We start from the raw sequence: 24,108 nt of genomic DNA, 5'->3' as shown, positions 1-24,108 counted from the left end.
GCCAGATACACTGCCTGTATGTTTTTGGAGTATGACATTAAACACTCACAGACACAGGACACAAGTCAGGACCCCAGAGCTGCAAGGCAGAAGTGTTACCCACCCTGTTGCTCATTTGCTGTTAAAACTAAAGGCCACTGGACCAGTGTGGCTATTTTTTACATTAAAAGAACAACTCTGTTAGGGCTCTTTACCTCTGTTCCCCTACTGGCAGGCCCAGATTTGTAGTGAGGCGCCAAAGGCCCAGGCCTAGGGTGGCATAAATTTAGGGGTGGCATTCCAGCCACCCTCAGTGCCAACTTCATTTCTCCCTGAACTATTCCTAGCCCAAAACCAAATACCTTCCATGCCCAATCCACATTGTTTTGCAAATCATTGGGTTAGTACAATTTATAGTTAAATTACAGAAACGATTCCATACTTTTCACTGCACGTATTATAGTTAACTGCTGACTGCTAAAGGTGGCCATACACGTAAAGATCCGTTCGCTTGGACCTGGGGCCAAACGATCGAATTATAACGACGGTAATGGGCGCAGTCGGTTTGGGGACCGCATCAACAAGCCAATGCGGTCCATGATCCGACTGAATTTTTTAACCTGCCCGATCGATATCTGGCTGATTTCAGGCCAGATATCGGTTGGGCAGGCCTGTCGTTGCTGCCCCTACACAGGTCGATAAGCTGCCGAATCGGTCTAAGGGACCGATATCGGCAGCTACAATCGGCCCGTGTATGGCCACCTTAAGCTAGGTAATTCAGCTCTCCTTCAGCTGAGATTCAACTCCACTTTTCTGTGGTTTAAAGAGGACATAAATCCAAAACAAACATTTTCTCAATGTAACTCTATGCAACTATCCAATGTACATGAATTCCAGATTTTTAGTGGTTTTAAAGTTATTTAAAATCTGTTAATGTAATCAAAATTGAAAGCAGTGTTTGTTAATATTTCTGCGCTTAGTTCTAACCTTTAAAAAGTAACATAAATCAGCTCTCCCAAAGCACAGAATCCATTTACTTACATGCCTTTTCACACATCTATTTATCAGCTGGCATCATAGTCAGAACCAGGAGTGCAAAGAATAGAAAGGGACAGACAGATACTGCTTTCAATATGCACAAATTACCTAAAAATGAATTTAATGAATGTAGAACATAGAATTATATTTTCTTTCATTAAGCAAAATTTTATATTTGGCTTTACAACCCTTTTAAATAGATAATTAGACATTGGATGTTGCCTCTTGACATTAGTAATCTGCTGACAGGGACTATGTAGGTGGTTAGATATACTATATTTTATTTGTTGTATAGTTTTTTTTTTATGTTTAATTTTTTTTTTTTTTATTGTTTTTTAACACAAAAATAGGGGGAAGAAGGGAGGGGGAAGAAGGGAGGGGGGAGAAAGGGAGAAGGGAGGGGAGCAACGGAGGTACATGACTTTTACCGCGATTCAAGTTACATATTTAGTGCGAACAGCTTTATACAGAAGTTTACCTTACAGAAGGTGAACAGTACAGTATTTGTGTGTTATGACACTGTTGGAATAGTATCACAGTAAATATGTTAAGCCCAGTTGATTTGTTGTATAATTTAACATATCTTTGGTATACTAGTATTTATATAGCTGTGTGGCAAAAGAGACCCATACACTGTATGTCCCCCAGATGTGCCCATGGAGCACAGGACTAGGAATCTGATTGTTCATTGCCTTGGTAGAGGCTTTCTGGTAGGGTAGCCTTACCAGGAAGTGAGTTCTTGATCCATTTGTACAGTCTACGTGGTATAAAAAGTAGTGGTAGAGCTGTTTTCCAGTGACTATTACCAGAGTAGGCCCTGAGATATAAATATAAACAGAGATATAAACAGGTACCACTGACCCACTTAAAGAATTCTAAGGGTGCCCTAGGGGAACAACACATTTTTTCTATATCTGTTGCTGTTTTCTAAAAAAAATACACATAAGCAGATTTAATGCAGAAATGTTTTATTGAACACAACAACGAATAAAAAAGTTGAATAACATGACCAGTACAACTATACAGTAGGCAGTAAACATGTCCCTGGAAGAAAGCATATATACTCCAAAAAGACTTCCCTGCAGGAAAGCAGTTAGGGAGTATACAGAATTTCACACAATTATTAAACACAATCCTTCATTATGCGTCGGCTTTTGTGCATTTTTTTCATCACTGCTGACGCTATGACTTTCATTGTTATAAATACATAAATATTCCACATCCTGAGCTTCCCAGTCTGATCCTGCATGAACAAGAGCTTCCTGGAGTGTTAAAAATATTGTGTACAAAAATCACCACCCACCCTGCCACTTAAAATACAGGCCTGTGGTAAGAAGGTGTTGTTGCATTGCAGAGGGCTTGTCTATTGCAGCACTTAGGGAACTCTTCACATTTCCCTTTTCAATAATTCTTGGGTACCATGGGCACTAATTCTAGATTATGAAGAAAATACTCCATACTTTAAATGATGCTTTCAAGGGGTTATAGACCTATTTCCAACCATAAAACCCATTTTTCAATGAAGGAACTTGAAGCTCCTTAAAATGATTCTGCACACCTTTTTGTTATTCTTGGTACAGTTTGTGATTCAGAGGTAGAAAGTCCTTCCATATTTAAAGTATTATATTTTGGACCCCTAATTGTGCATAAAATTGTATATCAGAACCATTCTATCTCAAATTTGACTGCCTTGTTTGTTTCAGTGTCAAAACCTAAGCAGAAGATGTGGCCGATATTTGGATAGAAAACCAGTATGTTGGGATAACATGGAAGGGATAAAGTGTATGCCAGCTGGAGAATGCTAGGAGTTGTAGTTAGCCCTTTCTAGCCTATGTCTTCTTCACAGAGTACCATATACAGTTTGGATCAATTCTAGAAAGCTATCTTTGCTCACTAGCAAAGCAGCTAGATGTCAGCACACCCTATACAATATGCAAGTTGTGGTCTCACATTTGAGGAATTTCAAGAAGTCATCAGAAGCATGTAGTCTGCAGTTAGCATATCATATCCACAGCCGTAAAAAAACACAAGAGCATATAATAGTGTTATACAGTTTAAGCATCTTAAAAGCAACGTCTACTCACATTACAATACAGGAGCACACATACATATATGTGGCCAGTACCATGGATATCATGGTAACAATAGGAGCTCTCTCACTGCTGTGTAATGAACATACTCCAGATCACTGTATTCTTAATGTGTTGCACTGGTATGCATCCCTACTTCCTCATAAGTTACCCAACCTGCACATTATTTGGGATGTAACTGATTTCTCTCTCCTTGCAATGTGTGGAGTTTGACAGCATCTCCATTTTTAATAAAGCTGTCAGATCTGATTTAATCAGAGCAGACTGATACCTTAATGAAATTTGTAAGTGATTTAGGATTTCAAGAATTTTGAAAGATTGGAGATTCTGCTGTTCCATTTCCCCAATCTTCCAGCACAAGTAGTTCTTCATTAGATGCAATCTTTTCCCCACTTGATGACCAACAGACTACGGAGTAAAGCAGTACTGGTGATGTTACCCAGAGCAACCAATCAGCAATTAGATTTCAACAGTTAGAAAATCAAATCAAAGCATCTGATTGGCTGCTGTATACAACAACACCGGTGATGTTTTACTCCACTTTTTACACAGCATGATAAATATACCCCAAAATGTAATGTTTTCAGTGTTAAAAATGAATGTCCTTTGTAAACATCACTGCTCACCAGCAGATATTGCTGAGCACATATTTATATATCTCATTTATAGTTTCATAAAAAGCGTACTCAGGATCTGTATGCTAAGAGAGACATAGGCAGAGATATGGATTCATTTGGCGAGGCACCCTGTAACTGAAGGACAGCAGCGGATAAAAACTGAGGAGACAGATTGAATGATAAAAGGCATCTGCAGTTGGGGAAGTAGTATGTAAATTCATTTGCAGGTAAAGATGACGGTTTTAAATGGGACTGTGTCATATAGCTAGGTGACTCTTATTTTATTAATAAAAAAGAGAGTGTGATAGAGATTGGGAAAATTGAATTGTTTGCAGAGCAAGAATATTAGTAGGCTTGGGAAGATAGAATACCAATATATGGAGCACATCTCTATTGATGTAAATTGGTGGTGCAGATAAAGGCCAGAAATATAGCATCCTTTTGCTGTGGATTAACCCTATCATAGCAGCAATACACCACAAAGTTTTAAGTAAGCCATTTTTCAATGCAGTTGTTGAAAACTGTCTGGTTTGAATGCCACATAGTGTGAGCAACCCCTGGCACAGAATATACAGAGACTGCTCCTCGGTAATCCATTGAGCGAAGTCCAAACGTGTCATCTTGGTACACCTTTGAAATGCAAAAAAGGAACAAGTGTTGAATACTTTGCAGCAGTATAATAAAGAAAGCAGCAGTTATTTAATTAATCAACTGAGGAGAGAGAAAAAAAAGCAAGTAGGGTTTACATACTGGCATACTGAATTCCTATGCAATGTAAATGGCAGATCCTGCTGCCAGTAGGCAGGGATTGTTTGTGAGAGGAATGCAACAATTGATAACTCTCATGGGCTATAATTTTATATAAAGTATAGAATTCTTAGTATAGTATAGAAAATTTAAAGAGAAAACAGAGAAAAAAACCAATATGGATATATGGAGTATGGGAGGGTTCTTGTAAGATTCAGCGTGGCCATGTATGTAGTATGTCAGACCTATACAGCTTACCAGATATCAGGGTTACCATAATAAAAAATGGAGGTTATGTAAATAGTATGTAGAAATAAATGTGAATGTAGTAGAAAGAAAATAATATGGAAAAAGTCTGGAAAAGTACAAACCATTTGATATTTCATTTCCAAAACTGTTTCATTTTCATCATAAAACCCAAAGTGACTGCAATTAAAAAACAAAGATACTGTCATTACTTTGTATTTTCTGTACAAGTATATGCTCTCCTCCTTAGCGACCTTTCCTTAGAACAGTCCTACTTACCTAGACTCCCATGGGGTAATAACCCCATCATCAGGGCCCCCAATAAGAACCATTTTACGGAGGCGCAGGAAATTCTTCTTCCAGTCTGCCAGAGAAGGAAGACAGCACATAAATGAACAGTATCTGTATACAAAGGGGGAGTGTAGAGGGAATACGTATGGAAAAAGAGTCATCTGTTTAAGAAAATTATGTAGAGAGAAGGGAGGGTGTAAATAATTATCATCATTATATGTTAATAAAATTGACCCTTGCATGTGCCAATGGTAGTTAATTTAAAAGCCCAAAGTCCACTGGGGAAGGAGCAGGTATTTAAATAAATAAAAGTGTTTTATATATATTTACATATAATGTACTGTTACCTTGCACTGATAGAAACTTCACAAACACTACATTTATTTCAATTATCTGCTGTGCAACAATAAGTGCAGCCATTCAAGCTTCATAGGGCAAAAAGGCATAGGCTTACAAAGCAGATCAGAGCCAATCTCAGTAGAATACAATGCCATTTATTGCTTTCTACAGAACTACAGACTGAAAACCTTTTTCATGAAAAACAGGACATTTATTACGAAGAACCTGTTATTTGTAGGTACTCGGTAAACACACACAAACTTCAAATATTACATGTGAAAAATTAAAATATTTTCATTTTAAATATTACTAGTCTTTTACACAGCACAGCAGAAATGGATCCAAATTTGCAAGGAAATAACAGAATTATGGGATAGAGGAAAGAGAAAGATTAGGGATCATATCATCAAGGTAAAGGGGATAGGGGAATGAATGAATGTTTGGGCACTAGCGACACTTTCCCCAGGTCCCACAGCCAATGCCCTGAGTCTCTCATCAGTTTTTAAGAATGCTTGTAAAAATGTACAGCAATGGCATGCTGTGAGGACAGACACACGCTGTTGCTTATAAATACTAAATCTATACTATGTGCATCTGCTCCAGCATTATGCTTGGCTGCATTTGAGATGGTTTACACTCTACAGGGAGAGTGCACTTTATAAACTCAGAACAGCAAATATATAGGATATGTAGGCAGAAGGGTCAAGGTTCTGCCAAGCACCTATGTAATATTACTGTGTCACTGAAGTCATACAGTGCTAACCCCTATTAATAGCAGTTAGAGTACAAATAAGGTTTAATGAAGCTAAAGAAGCACAAAGAGCAGAATCAGTTATTTCCAACGGTACACATTTGCAGTGTGCCCAGGAATATTTAACAAAATGATTTGAGGGAAACTGGAAGGGCAGTGAAAAGTATGCTACAGAAGAGAAAGGGGAAAGAAAGAGGGTACAGTGGAGAATATTAGTAAAAGAAAGGAATTGTCAGACATAAAAAGTGAAAGGTTGAAGACAGGGATAGCATATAAAAAAAAGAGTGAGAGAAAAGAACAGAACAGGAGAACAGAATGGGAAAGTGGAAGAAAAACAAGTGCAATAAAAAAAGGGCTTCATAACAAAGTGAAGAGTGTTGTAATGAGTGGTAGTGGAAAAAGGGGAGGAGAAAACTAGTAAGGAAAACATAAAAGGTGATCCCCAAGGTATATAGACATGAAGACCATGAAGCAGTCAGACAAAAGAAAGGTGATTGGTGAAGTGTGCACCAAATGTTCATGTACAGTGAAATGTGTGGGCTTGTACCTTTGGTGTATTAATTTAAGAATGGGTCTGTTGTAACTTGAAACATGCTGTATCAATAAACCATTTGTGTTTGCAGAGAATGTGTTGATATGTGCTCCTGTCTACGATATAATGTAAATTCAAGATGAATAACTGGCCTGGCCTATATAAACCTAACTTTGGCCTGACTGCTTTATGGAAACAGTAACCAGACAACTTTAAAGGCACATTGAAATCTGCTCTGCATCACAGACTTCTTTAGGCTATAAAGTTTGGAAACTGATACAGGTCTACCTAAAAAAGACTAAAGAAAAGCTATTTAAAGATTTGGAATGGCCTAGCTTAAAACCTACTAAGATAGGCAGGAGCTACACAAAAGTTTCCAAATCTTACAGAGCTGGAAAAGTTCCAGTTAAGCTGGGATGAAAAAACACCAAAGTCCATCAAGTTCAATCCTTCAAAATGAACCCCAGTTACATATATACATATTTACACTGCCCTATCTATACACTCACATATATAAACTACAGTAGAACCCCCAATTTACATCCCCGGATTTTAAGTTTTCCTGCTTTTTACACCTTTTTTTGTGGTCCCACCAATTTTAATGCATTCCTATGGGCTCTATTCCCGGATTTTACATATGAATTTCCCGCATTTTACACTGTTTTTATCATGCCTCTCCCTAGCAAATCGCTTAGTTTTAGGGTAAAAATACAGCTTACTGTAGGAATCAAAGTTTCCCCCATGTCTTGCGATCACAGGCGCCATCTTAGGAAGGTCGGCGTCACCACTATCTCCTCATATTTCATACTGCGCATGCGTACCTATCCAGGAGCGTACAAAATACCGCGAGAGTTGCACAAGTATGGGGAACAGCTGTACAAGGTGCAGATTTTTAAAAGAGTACAGATTTTTGTTTCAGTGCTGTACAGTATTCTTTTCCGCATCTTATTAATTTATAGTGATATTCAAACATTTAGCAAACACATGCATTAAATGCAAAATGTTTTACAGTACTGTAAAAAGTTGTTTCAGTACTTCTGCTAAAACCTGTGAAATAACTCAGTAAAGGAACTGTGTTGCAAATAAAAAATTATTCCTGTACTTATTTCCTTTAAATCATTGACATTTATCTGTCCTTAACACATTTCCCTGATTTTACATTTTCCCTGATTTTACATCTTTTTTTCATGGTCCCCTGAAAAACGTAAAATGGGGGTTCTACTGTATATACCAGCATCTATAGTAATTATAGCTTTTAGTATCACAATTTCCTTGAATATTATGCTTGTCCAATCCAAGCCACTCTTAAAGGCATAAACAGAATATCCGAACATGGCAGAGCATTCCACAAACTCACTGCCGCACCGTGAAAAACCACCCACACTGCTTCAAATGAAAGTTCCATTCCTCTAATCTATAGGGGTGACCTCTGGTGCACTGATCTGTTTATGGAAGAAAAGATCCCTAGCTATCTGTCCATAATGCCTATCTGTTTATAATGCCCTTTCCTTGTGAAAAGTAATCATGCCCCCTCTCAAGCATAAACAACCCCAGTCATGACAGTCTACCCTCATAGTTTCAATTTTTCATCCCCTTTACCAGTTTAGTTGCATGTCTCTGAACTTTCTCCAGCTCATTAATCCTTCTTAAAGGAACAGTAACACCAAAGTTTTTTAAATCAATTAAAATATAATGTACTGTTGCCCTGCACGGGTAAAAGTTGTGTTTTTGCTACAGTAACTCTAATATAGTTTATACAAATAAGCTGGTGTGTGGCCATGGGGGCAGCCATTCAAGCTGGAAAAGTGGAGAAAAGGCACAGGTTACATAGCAGATAACCTCTCTAGAATACAAAAGTGTTTTATCTGTTATCTGCTATGTGCCTGTGCCTTTTCTCCTTTGAATGGCTGCCCCCATTGCTACATAGCAACTTTGTTTATATAAGTTTCTAGGGAAAACACTCCAGTTGTACCAGTGCAGGGCAGCAGTACATTATATTCTAATTACTTTCATTTTTTGGTGTTACTGTTCCTTTAAGGATTGGAGCCCAAAACTGCCAGGGTGCCTAGGGGAGGACTGCAAACTTTATACCTCTGCTTTAACCAATTGCAATTTTTAGTAAACTTAGTGATAATGACATGGAAATTGCAGCAGTGCCATTTCTAGGAACTGATTTTCTGAAGACGGCACTTCATCCATAAGTGATTGTAATCACTTATCTGATTCCCCAGGCTGGTGCTCTTTTAACCCAGAAAACTGCATCAGCCCAGGGTACTTTTTAGTGAGCACCAAGGAGCAATACTCTTCTGCTTTTTTTTGTATTAAATGGCTCAAGGCCAACACATGTGCAGTACAGGAAAAAACTGGCTTTGACTTTTCACTCAAATGCGCATGTGCGTCTGTACCCAGAAGGAAGAAGCAGGATGTACCCCGGGTCAATTGGAAGCTCAAAAAAAATTTTTGTGGACAGATGTAATGCGCGACCACTTGTCTGGTAGCAGAAAGGGAGAAAGGGCTCAGCGAGCATTACGGGTAAATGTAGTTCCCAAATGAATTCTCTTTGTATAATCAGTTGAAATTTGGTGTATCAGGAGTTAAAAGTCAATCAAAAGTAATTTGAATGGTAAGCTCCTTTCTTGTAGTTAATAATATCGAAAACATGACAACACGGCAAAAATCTATTTATTAGTAATTTATTGACACATAATCATATTGCAAAGTTTTCTATAACCGTGACTTACCTTAAAACGCTGTAAAAAGAGAGATACTTACCATATCCAGTGTTCTCCATTTTGAATCACGATCTCTTCTCTCCTATACTACTGCACAATTGACATTGTGTCCTGACAAGCTACATAAGCTACATTTTATACAACTAGCCAGTTTGTAGCAACATTTGTTGCAACTGTTAATCACATGAAACACTGATACTAGTGAAACAAATGTTGCGAATAACATAGCGAAACTCATACGCTATAAGTCATAAGCTAGCTCAGCTTTCAGTAAAGCAGGTAATAGGGTATGTATTGGATTTTAAGTTTTCTTTTCTCTCATAAATTTTTAAGTGATTCAGATTTTAATTTAGTTTAAATAAAGGGTATGTTTTATGAATCTAAACATGTGTGCCAAAAATGTTTGTGTTTCTGTTGCTTTGGTTTATAATTTAATATACACATTGCGCACCCTGCACGAAGTTTGTAGTGCGAGGTTCTCTTCTATTATATATATTCCTTATAATAGCACACAGCAACCCATATGTCTCCTTTAGATAGTAGTGTCTGTGTTTTTGGGGTTGCTGGATCCAGGATGGGGATGGAACTTTTGACAGCTGCATTATTTAGAAACATACATTTTTTTATGTCAGAATCCCTTAAGTAAATAAAAAACCAACATTTATTTGTTTGTTGTGTTTATCTAATGTTTTCTGGTAGCAGATATGGTAATATACTATATTAACTCAGTAAATGAACTATAATAGGAAGGCCCTGAGAATGCAAGAGTTTATAAAGACATGGGTAATAGACAAGGAGCAGAATGATGCTTCATATGAAGTGGCACTTACTGTGCCGTGTATTTAGTAGTTATTATACTAAGAATGTGAGTGGGTGTCACTTTACCTGTGGCATTGGGCTCTGGCCTTTCGGAGTTCAGCGGGGCAAGAAAATCACTAACATTTACGTATATACCATGGTGATGTGGATCTGCATAAAAAAGAAGTTGTTGAGTTAACACCTCCAAAGGTATCATTTGTTTGATTTAAAACAATGTATTAGTAACAAAAGTTGTGCTCAAAGCATCCAAATTAGCCCAATATGCCATTTCCTTAACCCTTACTTAACAGTGTGCTTAGAAGACACGCCATAAAGTTAAAGAACATTCAAAATTTATTTTTTTTTGGTAATAACTGATACTCTATATCAGTGCTGTTCAATTTCTGTGGTGCCAAGGGCCGGAATTTCTCTAGCATACATAGTGGAGGGCCACTAATGGAAGCCAGTTTTGACCACTCCCTTTTTTTTAAACCACACCCATGTTATCACAATGGTGGTAGCACAGCAAAAACCCAAATGCTTGGTCCTCACTGCGGGGATATCAACCATCATTCATATGTGAATACATTATGTCATATTAAGACACACCCTTAAATCCATATGCCTACTCCTCCCCTGTGGATAGCACAGCAACCCCCAGCACATAATTACACACCTTAGGGACCATTTAATGACTATTTACAACTTCTAACAAACTCCCAAAACAAACCCCTGCCAGTTTCACCTCCCACAGGCCGCATATGCTGCCGCCTGTGTGTGCCATACTCTGCCTGTCCTATGCTGCCTGTATGTGCCATACTCTGCCTGCCCTTAGCTGCCTGTGTGTGCCATACTCTGCCTGCCCTATGCTGCCTGTGTGTGCCATACTGTGCCTGCCCTACGCTGCCTGTGTGTGCCATGCTCTGCCTGCCCTATGCTGCCTGTGGGAGGTAAACCTGGCAGGGCCCCCCAGTTGGACAGCACTGCTCTATATCATACTTACAGAATTTCTTACTGACTGTACCTAGAAGTGATAGGTATTCCCAGGGTATGTAATTGAAAAAAGTACAGGTAATGGATCTGTTATTTAAAAATGCTTGAGAGCTGTGGTTTAATGAATAAGTAATGTTTTGTGTGATTAAGAGTACAGTGTTTAAAGTCTATTAAAAACATTTTAACAGTAAAAAAAAAACAGTAGAATTACTTTAAAATTAAAATGGATAAAGCTAGCTTAGTTAACACCAAGTATAAGATAAGATTCTTAAAAATAAGAATTGTTTCTTTAAATATAAATCTGCAGGAAATAGCATTCCTGTATTTTGGAGGCTTGTGGATAATAACCCCTATAAATGTATAGTAAAAAGAAATTTAGAAACAAGGAGCTAAGCAAAGCAAAACCTTTATGGCTGAATAAAAGTGTTATTGTAGAGGTTGGTAAGAAAAAACGTGCTTTTAGGGCATTCAAGTTAGCTGGGACAGCGGAAACTTTCATCAGGTACAAGGAAGCAAATAAAGCATGCAAAAAAGCTATCAGGCAAGCTAAAATAGAGATGGAAAGGGATATTGCAGCTAGGAGTAAAAAGAATCCAAAATTATTTTTTAATTATGTGAATAGTAAAAAAATGAAGCAAGAAGGGGTGGGAACTTTATTATCACGGGGGGGTACGTTGGTTGATGAAAACGGGGAAAAAGCTGAAATTTTGAACTCTTATTTTTCATCTGTCTATACATCTGAGGAGCCAGATAATGAAGGCTTCCCTTGTAATATGCCCAGTTCTAGTAATTTAGCTACTGACGCATGGGTCACTCGGGAGGAAATTCAAAAGAGACTTGAACATGTAAAGGTAAACAAAGGTCCAGGGCCGGATGGGATTCATCCCAGGGTATTAAATGAGCTGAGCGCTGTGATTGCCAAACCTCTTCACTTAATTTTTCAGGATTCATTGAGGTCTGGCATGGTGCCAAGAGACTGGCGGATTGCTAATGTGGTGCCGTTATTTAAAAAGGGATCCCGTTCTCAGCCTGAAAACTATAGGCCTGTTAGTCTGACATCAGTAGTAGGAAAACTTTTGGAAGGGGTAATAAGGGATAGGGTACTTGAATACATTGCAGTTCACAATACTATTAGTTTGTGCCAGCATGGTTTTATGCGTAACAGATCTTGCCAGACTAATTTAGTTGCCTTTTATGAGGAGGTGAGTAGGAACCTTGATGCTGGAATGGCAGTTGATGTCATCTACTTGGACTTTGCTAAAGCGTTTGATACAGTACCTCACAGAAGGTTAATGATCAAATTAAGGAATATTGGCCTAGAACATAATATTTGTAATTGGATAGAGAACTGGCTGAAGGATAGAGTACAAAGAGTGGTTGTAAATGGAACATTTTCTAATTGGACCAGTGTGGTTAGTGGAGTACCGCAGGGGTCAGTCCTTGGGCCTTTGCTGTTTAACTTGTTTATTAATGACCTGGAGGTGGGCATAGACAGTACTGTTTCTATTTTTGCTGATGACACTAAATTGTGCAAAACTATAAGTTCCATGCAGGATGCTGCCGCTTTGCAGAGCGATTTGACAAAATTAGATAACTGGGCAGCAAACTGGAAAATGAGGTTCAATGTTGATAAGTGCAAAGTTATGCACTTTGGTAGAAATAATATAAACGCAAACTATCTACTGAATGGTAGTGTGTTGGGGGTATCCTTAATGGAGAAGGATCTAGGGGTTTTTGTTGATAACAAGTTGTCTAATTCCAGGCAGTGTCATTCTGTGGCTACTAAAGCAAATAAAGTGCTGTCTTGTATAAAAAAGGGCATTGACTCAAGGGATGAGAACATAATTTTGCCCCTTTATAGGTCCCTGGTAAGGCCTCACCTTGAGTATGCAGTGCAGTTTTGGGCTCCAGTCCTTAAGAAGGATATTAATGAGCTGGAGAGAGTGCAGAGACGTGCAACTAAACTGGTTAAGGGGATGGAGGATTTAAACTATGAGGTGAGACTGTCGAGGTTGGGGTTGTTTTCTCTGGAAAAGAGGCGCTTGCGAGGGGACATGATTACTCTGTACAAGTACATTAGAGGGGATTATAGGCAGTTGGGGGATGTTCTTTTTTCCCATAAAAACAATCAACGCACCAGAGGTCACCCCTTTAGATTAGAGGAAAGGAGTTTCCATTTGAAGCAGCGTAGGTGGTTTTTCACGGTGAGGGCAGTGAGGTTATGGAATGCCCTTCCTAGTGATGTGGTAATGGCAGATTCTGTTAATGTCTTTAAGAGGGGCCTGGATGAGTTCTTGATCAATCAGAATATCCAAGGCTATTGTGATACTAATATCTACAGTTAGTACTAGTGGTTGTATTTATAGTTTATGTATGTGAGTGTATAGATTGTTAGGTGTGGGTTAGGTGTGCTGGGTTTACTTGGATGGGTTGAACTTGATGGACACAGGTCTTTTTTCAACCCTATGTAACTATGTAACTATATCCTTGTGTGTTGTTGTTCTGACGACTTAAAGTAATTTACACACTACTTGCAGCCCTATAACATACTCCCTCTGTCTTTTATAGCTCCCACCCCATGTACTGGTGAGCCCATCCTACGTTTTCACATTTATGCCTCACCATTCCAAAAGTTGCAGATGGAAAAGGTCTGACCCAGCTGTGTGTAACACAATCGGTACAAGTTGGATTTCACATATTTGGGGAACAGATACCGTAGATAATCTGTGTCTAATAGGGAGAAAGTTTGTTACAGTTATACAGGAATTATAATGTTATTGTTACTAACAAGTATTCACAAAGCACTAACATATTCTGCAGCACTGCACAATAGAAGGGTTTATACATCAAACATACAGTTATATGCAAATAATGATAGACACAGGAGGTATAGAAGACCCCACCAGTAGAGCTAATATACATAGATATACATCAGACAGTACATAGAAAATGTATTATATCAAATGTTTCTTTCCTAAGAGGCACATCATGTGTCTCACCAGCATAGGCGGAGGGAGAATTTTTTGTTTGGGAAGGCTAAAGATGGGCCATACATAGACTGACCTAAAGCTAATGTGAGACTTAGTGGATTCGCTGCTGGTGTAAAAAATGAACCTCCAAACTACCTCTTGCAATTCCTACTGACTTCCATGGATACTGCGCAATAGTGCGGGTTGGAGTGTTTTTTCTACCCTAAAATGCTTAGGGTGTAAAAGTATTCATACGTGCACTTCTGTGAGGGGTTTACCATACATTTGTGTTTGTGATCAGTTAGCTTAAAGGGGTAGTTCACCTTTAAATTAACTTTTAATATAATGTAGACATTGATATTCTGAGACAATTTGCCATTGGTCCCCTTTTATTTTTAATAGTTTTTCAGTTATTTAGCTTTTTGTTCAGCAGTTCTCCATTTGGTATTTCAGCAGCTATCTGGTTGCTACAGTCTTATTTACCCTAGCAACCAGGTAGTGGTTTAAACAAGAGATGGGAATAGGAATGCTGGAATGAGGCAAAAGGAGAAAGGCAATTTATTCAAGAACTATAAAAAAATTAATTAGGAAGACCAATTGCAAAGTTGCTAGTAATAGGCCATTCTATAACATACTAAAAGTTAATTTAAAAGTGAACCCCCCCCTTTAGATGTGTTTAAGTTAGTTTTATAGAGAGAGAGGCAGTGGGTACTGACACCCCAGGCACATTATATACAGTAAGAGGCAGTGGGTACAGATGGCAGATATTCAGGCCCTGGCACTGATACACAGCATTGGCCCCACTGTAACTAACTAGAAACCAACAAAACAATGACAAAAGTAAAACAAAAAAAAATATTAAGTGCAAAAAACAACGACAACAAATATACAGTATAAAAGCACAAAAAGCTTTTTCAGGGGGAAAGAGTTAACTTACCATCCATCTGTTAGGGTAGGGGATAGGGATATCATAGATGTCAGGCGACAAAAAACAATTTAATTTCAGGTAGTGTTCAGAGTTGGTTCTTAGGTAAAGTTACAGCCTGCAGATTCTTCTTTCTGCACTGCCTTCAGTTTGTAATATCCCCCTAGCTCTGTTTGCATCTGTGCCTTGATTGGTGAATTTTACGGTTTGTCAAGAAAGCTGTGCTCTGATTGGAGAATTCTCAAGAAAAAGATCCAATCAGAGCACAGCTGATTACAGCAGAACTGGCTTGCAGGAACAGGAGAAGATTTCCAGGACAGTGCAGAAACGGAGCAAGGTTTTTTTTTTTTTTTTTTTTTTAAGGTGCCAAGCAGGTTTGGGGAGGCTTAGCCTTCCCTAGCCTTTTTGAAAATCTGCCTTTGCTCACCAGGACAAAGGGAGACAAACTGACCTACCTATTTATAAAGTAGCCTTTTTTGTAGCATTGCACAATTGAATAATATGAAAAATGCAACAGAATTAGCATTTGAGCATACAACTATAAGACCGCTCATATCTTATGTGTGTCAGTCTTGCTACCACAAGTCTACTGCAATTCTCAACATCCTAGTTCAGTATAGCAACAGTTAATTACCCCTGTTCTGTGAGAGTGATAAAGAAAAAGTACTTTTTAGTGGTAGCGTTGTATTTAATGCTATACTTAAAATACTTTAGCTAAAAATTTTACAACACTGGTAATTAGACACACTTTATTAGCAGAAATTAAAAATTAGCAAACGTTTCCACCATTTAAATAAGTGGATTTCCTTCTTTTTATTTTTCTTTAAATTTTTTTTTTAAATCCCGTTGCCTAAACAAGCATTCTAGCATTATAGACTGTTTAAAAATTGCTCTTTTAAAGTTATTACTAGTACTTACTCATTCCTAGGTCGTGTGCTCCACTGTTGCAGGCAGTCACTAAGCTTTTGCTCCACTATTCTTGCAATGTATTTTTTCAATAAGCCAGTAAGCCAGGGCAGTGCAAGTGTCTACTGCTACTGTGCATACCCTGTCTTTTCCTTGCTCATTAGCATAGTATTAATCGTATTGCCATCCAATATAATTTATGCTTCTCTAATGAGTAGGGATAGATTGTGTTTCCCTGACTCTTCCTGCAAGCACCGGTTTTGAAAACAATTCACCTCAGGACTGGATAAGTTTAGAGTTGTGACAGAAAAGAGAGTGCCATTCAGTCTGCCACTGTATTCTGCTGGGTGAAAGCGGAAGCTTTGGGTGCCATTGTCTTGAAGAGATAGTTCACTTTTAGTATGCTGTAGAATCTATTGTGATACTAAAATCTACAATTAGTATTGATGTTGGTATATATAGCTTATGTATGTGAGTGTATAGACAGGTCAGTATGGGTTTGTGTGTTTGTTGGATTCACTTGGAAGGGTGGAACTTGATGGACTTTGGTCTTTTTTCAACCCAACTTAACTATGTAACAAGTACATGACCATGTTCCTTGGTGCTCATTTCAGGGCACTCCTGCCCCAGCAGAATTGCTGATCTCAGCACTGAGCACCAGATAAAAAAATTCAGCACAGCCTTAATGCTGCTCCTAACTTGCAACCGATGCCTGTATGCCTCCCCCACCCCTCACACAGCTGCACACCGCTGAATGCACTGTACAAAATGCAAAAAAACTGACTGCTTTTTTTTGCACTTTGCACACTGCATTTGTCTTTGCAAATGAGGCACACAGTGTTCCTGTTTGTTCCTAAAACTGTGATACCAGTCAGTGTACCTCTAGAACACATCATGACAATATCATAATCTACATAATATATAACCCACAAAACTGTTTACTTAATTAGGAATAAAACAGTTACAATAAAAATGATTCCTAACCACTCAATTATTTTGTCCTCTATTCCTTAAAAAGTATAAAAAATATTATCAAATATATTCACAAACATAATTATGTAGCTGTATATGATGCGAGAGATGAGCAGGCACACTGTACAAATTTACAAATCATTGCAGGACAAGTTGGTTTGTTGCAAGATCTGTTCTCATATGTGTGCCTATGTTGGTAAATAATAAAGAAAAACAACAAATGTGCATTACTCTCACCTCCATACTGGCCCATTTGTGGGGAAGAGAGAGAAATAAAAGTATCCACATTGTGGTCTGGCATGGTCTGCAAAAGACCACGGCAAATCAACCCTCCTACAAAGAGAGAAAAAATATGTATATATGAGATACTGGTAGGCCATGGGTAAAAGAAAGATATGACGTAAATGAGATGGATTAGAAGGTGAGTTCCAAACACATATAACCAGTGATAAGAGTATGAAATAGGGGTATGCAGAGATCTATCACAGGTGACCTAAGGTATGGTGGCCTAAGCTATGGCGATTCAAATTAATAAAAAGGAAAAAAAAACTTAATATGCTGGATAATAAGATCTCACACCAGTATAAGACAAACAAAGTTGGGATAAAAGAACAATCACCAAGAAAACAAAAGAAAATTGAAACTAGACCCAAAAGGAGAACTGAGATTTAAGTATGAAAAATAACTTAAGCTCAGAGAACAAATATAAAAAGGGAAGTACAAGTGAGAGAAGAAATAAAACTGCTGGCGAGAGAAGTGGGAATGCTTTCAGGACATGTACAGTGGAAATAAAAGCAAAAACAACTACAAATAGAATTTGCAACACAAGTGGCAATATAGTCTGTTCAGGAGTCATTCACTTAAAAGATGCCTGAACAACAAGCTCTGATGATGAAATAAACAACAAAATATCTGTGTTAATCAACCATTTATTTTACAAAACATAAAATATGCAGAATGTATCCAGGGAAAGCAGTTAATGTGACTGGAAAAAAGCAAGGATAGATAAACTGTAATAGATGCTTTGCAATAAGGTATTTAATAATAGTAGGGGCTAGGAATTGAAGTATTGTGTATGTGAAATGGTTATCAGTTATCATTACACATGCCAAGAGTCTAAAGTAGTAGCACTAATGTGCCCTGTCATATAACTATGGCCATACCCAAAATAATTTATAAATAGGGCATAAAAACAAGTGTGCATCTGAAACACAAGTTCAGAAAACACTATATAAACATCAAGTGATCCTGCCAGTGATTAAGTATGTAATAACAATGTCATCCACAATTATAAATGATCACATGCACTCAGTAGAAGGAAAGTCACGTGTATCTGCATTGGCACATCCTGATATGTAATTCAGATATAGGATAATGATCTTATTATCTGGAACACTTGAGACATCAGAATAAAAGTTCTCTCCATAATTTGGAGCACCACTGTTAATGGATACTAAGTTCCAAAAAAAAAAAGGCTGACATTGTACTGTAAGGTTACTACAAAATATTTAAACATTAAAAAGACCAAACGTGTGTATGTGTAAGTTTGTTTTGCTGCCAATGGATTTACAACATACTGTACAGTTTAGTTACCATCAAGTACTAGTATAATGAATTTACAGATAATGGATCTCATACCTTTCTACTTCTGTTGCCCTATTATGTTTCTTGACAAAAAATATGATGCAGCAAATATCCGTAACATGTACATGTTACGTGTATTGACCTTTCATCACAGGCTCTCAGCACCATGTGTTCCTGCGCAAAAACCTAGCCAGAGTGAACTGCTGATGTTGCACATACAATTTAGCTGAAAGGTTATCAATGCATACAGTTCTCAATGCATACCATGGCATCAAACCTAATTCAAGGTATTTCAGCCACAGCATAGTAAGAGTGGACAGATGTCTATAAACATATACGTCTTGTGCCTTGCCCAACATCCACTATAGCATAGTTCTCATTGAAAAAAGTTAAATACATATGGCAATAGTTTAGAATGGATACATATGGACAATCCATTCAATGATTATTAAAGAAGATCTAAACCCTAAAAATAAATATGGCTAAACATGCCATATTTTATATACTTTACTGCACCAGCCTAAAATGTCAACATCTCAATAGCAACAATGATCAAGGACAAACTTGTCAGAGGAGCTCCCCATGTTAGAAAGTGTCTGCTACACTCTCTGTGTGCTCTGAGCAGCTGTTGAGACGCTAAGCTTGAGGGTCTTTGCAAATTAAGCAGAAATTGAGTTTTACCTATCATATAAGCTGATGCTACAGGGCTGATTATTAAATTCTGATGCTAATTACACTGGTTGCTGAGCTGCCATTTAGTAATTACCAGTACTAATTACTAGTTATCCATATATTGTGACATTTATATTCTATATATACAGTATATTGTGCGTCAGTCCCTAAGCTCAGTAACTGAAAGCAGCACAGAGCATGTGAATAAGCAGAACAGAATATGAGGAGCTACGGGGGCATCTTTGAAGGCACAGATCTTCAATGCTAAACTGGTGTGGTTGCCTTGGGCTTGTACAGAAGCCCAATACATAATGTATAACATTTCTGCTGTACTTATTTAGCTAGGCTTTAGTTCTCCTTTAAGTGTTATAATAGTGTGCTAATTTTTATATTTATTAGTGCACAGTATAAACAATGGGTTAACAGTAGATTAGTAAAATTACATGAAATAACAGCATAATTTGAGTAGATAGCATGGGAAAGCCAGCATGCATGAGCAGATAATCATACAACATTTTGTTTCTTATGATTTAATATGTGCGTGTATGGCCAGCATTAGTATAGCAGGCAATATTCTCACCCTGGGAGTAACATAGCAGGTGCACTCCATCCCTGCCTGCATTTTGCATTATTGGATAGATTGCTTCTTTGAAACCTTGCACCTGCTTCCACAGAGGCTGCAAACTCTCCTTGTTATCAAACAGGTCCAATACTGTGACATTGGTTCCTGGGTGAGACTGTTACAAAGAAGTTGAGTATGTTAAAGATATATATTTCATTACAAACAACAAGTTGCTTTTATTGTGATAAACAGCATAGGAAGCACACACCAGACTGCAGAAACACACAAACCTAAACACAAATACATATGTAATAAAAAGAAACTTGTAGTAAAAAGAAACTTCAGATCAGATCACCCTGGAGGAAAAAGTATAAAACACTGTTTCAGGCTGGCAAATACGTCTACTAGCATATGAACCACTTCCCCAATATAATCGAACACACACAGTGAAAGAATTCACAAGCAATCAAATAGTGCATCCATTCCCATTCTTCACTAAAAGCGAGTCAAGCATCATTTTCTTCATGCACACGCAATCAGTTCAGTAAACAGCAAAAGTCTTACCTCATTGATATACTGCAAGAGATTCTTAAAGTTGGCTGAGCTGTCAAACAATCCATGAATCACAATGACTGGCTTGTAGCACAATGAGTGGCCGACCATCCAAACCAGAAGAGGTAACAGAAGGTAAAATGTTGGCAAAGCTTTTGGACTGGGTGAAGTCATATTTAATCTAACCTGAAAGAGATTAAGTTAATTTTAAAAAAATCTTCTAGGGTCAGTGACTGGCAACAACACTGGATTAATGACCTAAGTAACAACATCCCTGTTAGGAAGTGTTTTATCTCCTCCCACTCGGTTCATTTCGCTTTACCTCTTCGACCAATGTTGAATAACCATGAAATAATGGAGAGACAAAAGAAGATGTATATAAAATTAAATTATTGGGAATAAGGACAGGTGCTATATGGGCATATGAGGAAGCAATAATAAACCTAGTGGACTGGAGTAGAATGAGCAATGTGGGACATACCCACAGTAACCAGTCAGGTTTTGTCTTTCACTGTTCTACCTGTAGCTGGCTGAAAAAAAGGTTATCACTCACTAGTAGCTATGGATTACTGCCCAGGTGCAAATTTGCCCAGTTCATAAATAAGCCCCACTGACACGCTCCTATAAAAATCTATAGGAATATCAACATTACTGGGGAAAAAACAGAAAGAAATCGCCAGTGCTCGGTCTTAGCCACACAGTGGCAGAGACCAGCTGCTAGAAGCACCCTTGTGCCGTTGCTTGTGTACAAATTACTGGGGCAATAGTTTGGCATCAACATCTTTGCTCAGAAATGCCCCCATACCACCCCCAGCCCAGTGATACAGCCTGTTTATGTAAAGGGGAAAGAGCTGCAGTAGCCATGCTGTTTCCTTCAGCCATGCTGGGCTGGGGGCAGTGTGATCCTTACATAGGCTGATTACAAATATAAATATTACCGCAGCCTTATGAAGGATTGCTCTGCCTTCAGTGCAGGGTGTCTGATTGGACTGCACCCTTGAGCTGTGTCATAGCGTTGGCTGTAGTAAGTAATGCTGGACTGGTGGGGCTTGGGGACACTTTTGGGCAGAAAGATGATGATGCCTTTTCTCTCCTAGTAATACTGGCACGTTCCTATGGATTGTCATAGGATTCCTTAAAGGAGACATATTGGATAAATGGGAAAAATGGCTAATTTTGTAGGCAATTATGAATAATATCCGGTGCTGGTTTCCCTTTGGGCTAAAAATTAATCCTCTCTGTAAAAATGGCCCCTTTATTGGAGCTCCCTATAGATCCTCTCACTTCTCTGTCCAGTGTGAAATGGAGAGTGGGCGTGTCCTAACGGTCTCTGCCAGAAGCACAGTAGGAGGGGGAGAGCCAATCACAGCCCTGCAGTCACAAAAGCACAGACAGGCTGCAGTTCCCTATCAGGTCAGCCTAGCTGCTGATTGGTTCCTATCCTACAGTGCAGGGTATGGAGGGCCGCCGGCTCCCCAGCTCATCCAGAGAATTCAGCCAGCAGGAAGTGGAACAGATGGGCGGGGCTAGTGGGGTTTGGGGGGAATTTCTCAATAAATCAGTCAGAAACACAACTTTTTAAGCACAATCCTTCTATATCTAGAGGAGTATAATTCCCTGGTACATTCATCATTTTTATAGGATATGTCTCCTTTAACGGAGATAACAGAAATATTTGGGAGTATAGTGGGTAGATGTGTGTGTATAACAAATATATTAGGTGAAGAAGACAATATATAGAATACATTAAAGAAACACAGTAACTGGCAAAGGCAAACAAAGAGGCTTAAAAACAAGTAAAATCGTAATGAAAAAGGATAGTAATGGCTTCTTACCTTTTGTCTGTTAGATTGTGAATATGTCAGGGCAAATTTTTGGATTTAGTATCTTTGGCTTCTTCCTCTTTTCAGCTCTTTCATTTCCCTAGTCCTTGTAAAGGTATATACTGCATACCCACCTATAACTCCTTCATGCAGTAACAATGGGTCCTTATTGCCAGCCTGGTACTCTATTGCTATTTTACTCTCTTAGCCTTACCTTTTCTTGTGCTGGTGTTGCTGGGCTGTCTCTTTCCCTAACTTGTACTGTAAGACCACCTCAGTACCACCCAAACTGTATCATACTTGTGCTACTCTTCCACGTACTTTCTGACTTACCCTTATTTCCCCCCTTATGCAGGCCGTTTCTAAAATCCTGCCCCTTTCCCCCTTGTGCCGCTCAGCTGTGCTCTTTATAACCAAGGTGCCCCTCTCCTGCCCCTGGTGCCAACTTATTCATTTCATTGTCTTGCCCTGCGGCTGTTGCTCGACAGACCCAGAGGTGTGCTTAATTTGCCGGACTCACTGGGTGGGTAATTTCCTGTCTGTCTTTCAGTTGTTTGTTCCTTTTCCTGGGATTCTCCTTTTCTCCCTTGCTGTTGTTTACAGGACAGCTGCCTGTCAGCAAATGTTGTCCAATAACTCCGCCCCTTCTCTCAAACGTCACTTCCCGACTTGCCTCCTGCATGCAGCTGCTCGGCTTCCTTGACAACCGCGGCTTTCGCAGCTACAGCTCCTTAGAAGATTTCCTTAGTGTTCGTTTAGCCTTCGTGATTGACTCAGCTTTCCCATACATTTTGCTAAATAGCATTTTAGTAGCAAGCCTTTGCTAATAAGTTGAGGGAAGCCATTATGCTGTCGGGATTAAATATCATTGAGATGGAACAGAAGTCTAAATTGGTCCTAGTTTCTGTGACTTGATAAAGAACGTTTACGTGGCTTTCATATGTTTCAGTCTTCCGCTTGTTGTGGTTCTTCTGTTCCCTCAGCTTATTGACCTCTATGTAGGTCACACACAAGTGAGCCTTTATCAGAGCCGCAACACAAAACACGTGTCATGTTGTTCCTGTGTAAGAGCACTCATGCTTATTTACATTTCAGCCACTCCACATGTTGGCCAACACTAATATGCGTATTCGTTCCAGAACAAATAAATTAGTTCTATGGCTGTAATGAATTTCACAATTACATTATAGCGGATGATGCAAATGCTAAAAATAAGGAGGGAAGGGAAATATATTAATAAGTAGCAGTACTTGGGCAACAGTCAGTTAATCAGCACAGTAAAAAGCTTTCGTCCACAAAACAGTTACAGAGATCAATACCATCCATGGTCGATGGGGTTTCCACCCAGTCAATATCTAAACAAGCTTTGATCAGATATTTGTCATCAGTATGATTATTTTGGTCCCCATACACTGAATAATGTCCTGCTAATTCAGTCAGCAATGACTGAATTAGTACCATACATCTGCCCATAAATAGGAGTCTTTATGGTGACTAGAGCAAAACACCACTATATTATTATTGTCTTTTATTTAAATAGTGGTGACCTTTTACAGTGCTTTACAAAAATTATACATGATTAAAATCATTTAATGCCCCAGAGAAGCTTACAGTCTAAGGTTCCTATTACATTCAGGCACAATGCAATTTTATCTACATGTATGTTTTTGAGTGTAGGTGAAAACTGAAGTACCCAAGCTGTCAAGTCTCATGGATTATTTGGGAGTCTCACATAAATCCCACCCTTCCCCTGGTCATCTGCATGCACGTTCCATGATGTTTCACACATTTTGCACATGTGCAATGATGTCATATAAACCACCCCAACAAAATATCTGCAGCGCAGTGTGTATGCCACAAAATCACCAGGGAGACAATCTCCCGGGGTTGACAGCTCTGGAGTACCCACACAATAAAACAAACATGAGGAGACCATACAAACTCCTGCCAGGTGGTACCCATGCTATATAGTCAAGTTCCACAATACAAC

At 38.6% G+C, this 24,108-nt stretch overlaps 2 protein-coding genes across 2 annotated transcripts in view; one reads left to right on the top strand and one right to left on the bottom strand.

Moving 5' to 3' along the window:
- crat (carnitine O-acetyltransferase b) overlaps nt 1-24,108 on the top strand; it is a 44,752-nt gene that overhangs the window by 665 nt on the left and 19,979 nt on the right. The gene's annotated exons all lie outside the window — the stretch shown is intronic.
- On the bottom strand, nt 1,969-22,714 carry ppt2 (palmitoyl-protein thioesterase 2). The gene is given in 9 exon segments (NM_001100218.1): nt 1,969-4,354; nt 4,843-4,897; nt 4,997-5,081; nt 10,248-10,331; nt 13,776-13,883; nt 17,163-17,258; nt 19,762-19,918; nt 20,308-20,481; nt 22,131-22,714. Coding segments are annotated over 8 exon segments (891 nt in total). The 5' UTR covers nt 20,470-20,481; nt 22,131-22,714; the 3' UTR covers nt 1,969-4,210.

The sequence above is a fragment of the Xenopus tropicalis genome, chromosome 8, assembly GCF_000004195.4.
Source record: "Xenopus tropicalis strain Nigerian chromosome 8, UCB_Xtro_10.0, whole genome shotgun sequence".
In the NCBI taxonomy this organism is placed as follows: domain Eukaryota; kingdom Metazoa; phylum Chordata; class Amphibia; order Anura; family Pipidae; genus Xenopus; species Xenopus tropicalis.
The sequence above is the reverse complement of the archived record's forward strand: the minus strand, read 5'-3'. Positions and strand labels throughout refer to the sequence as shown.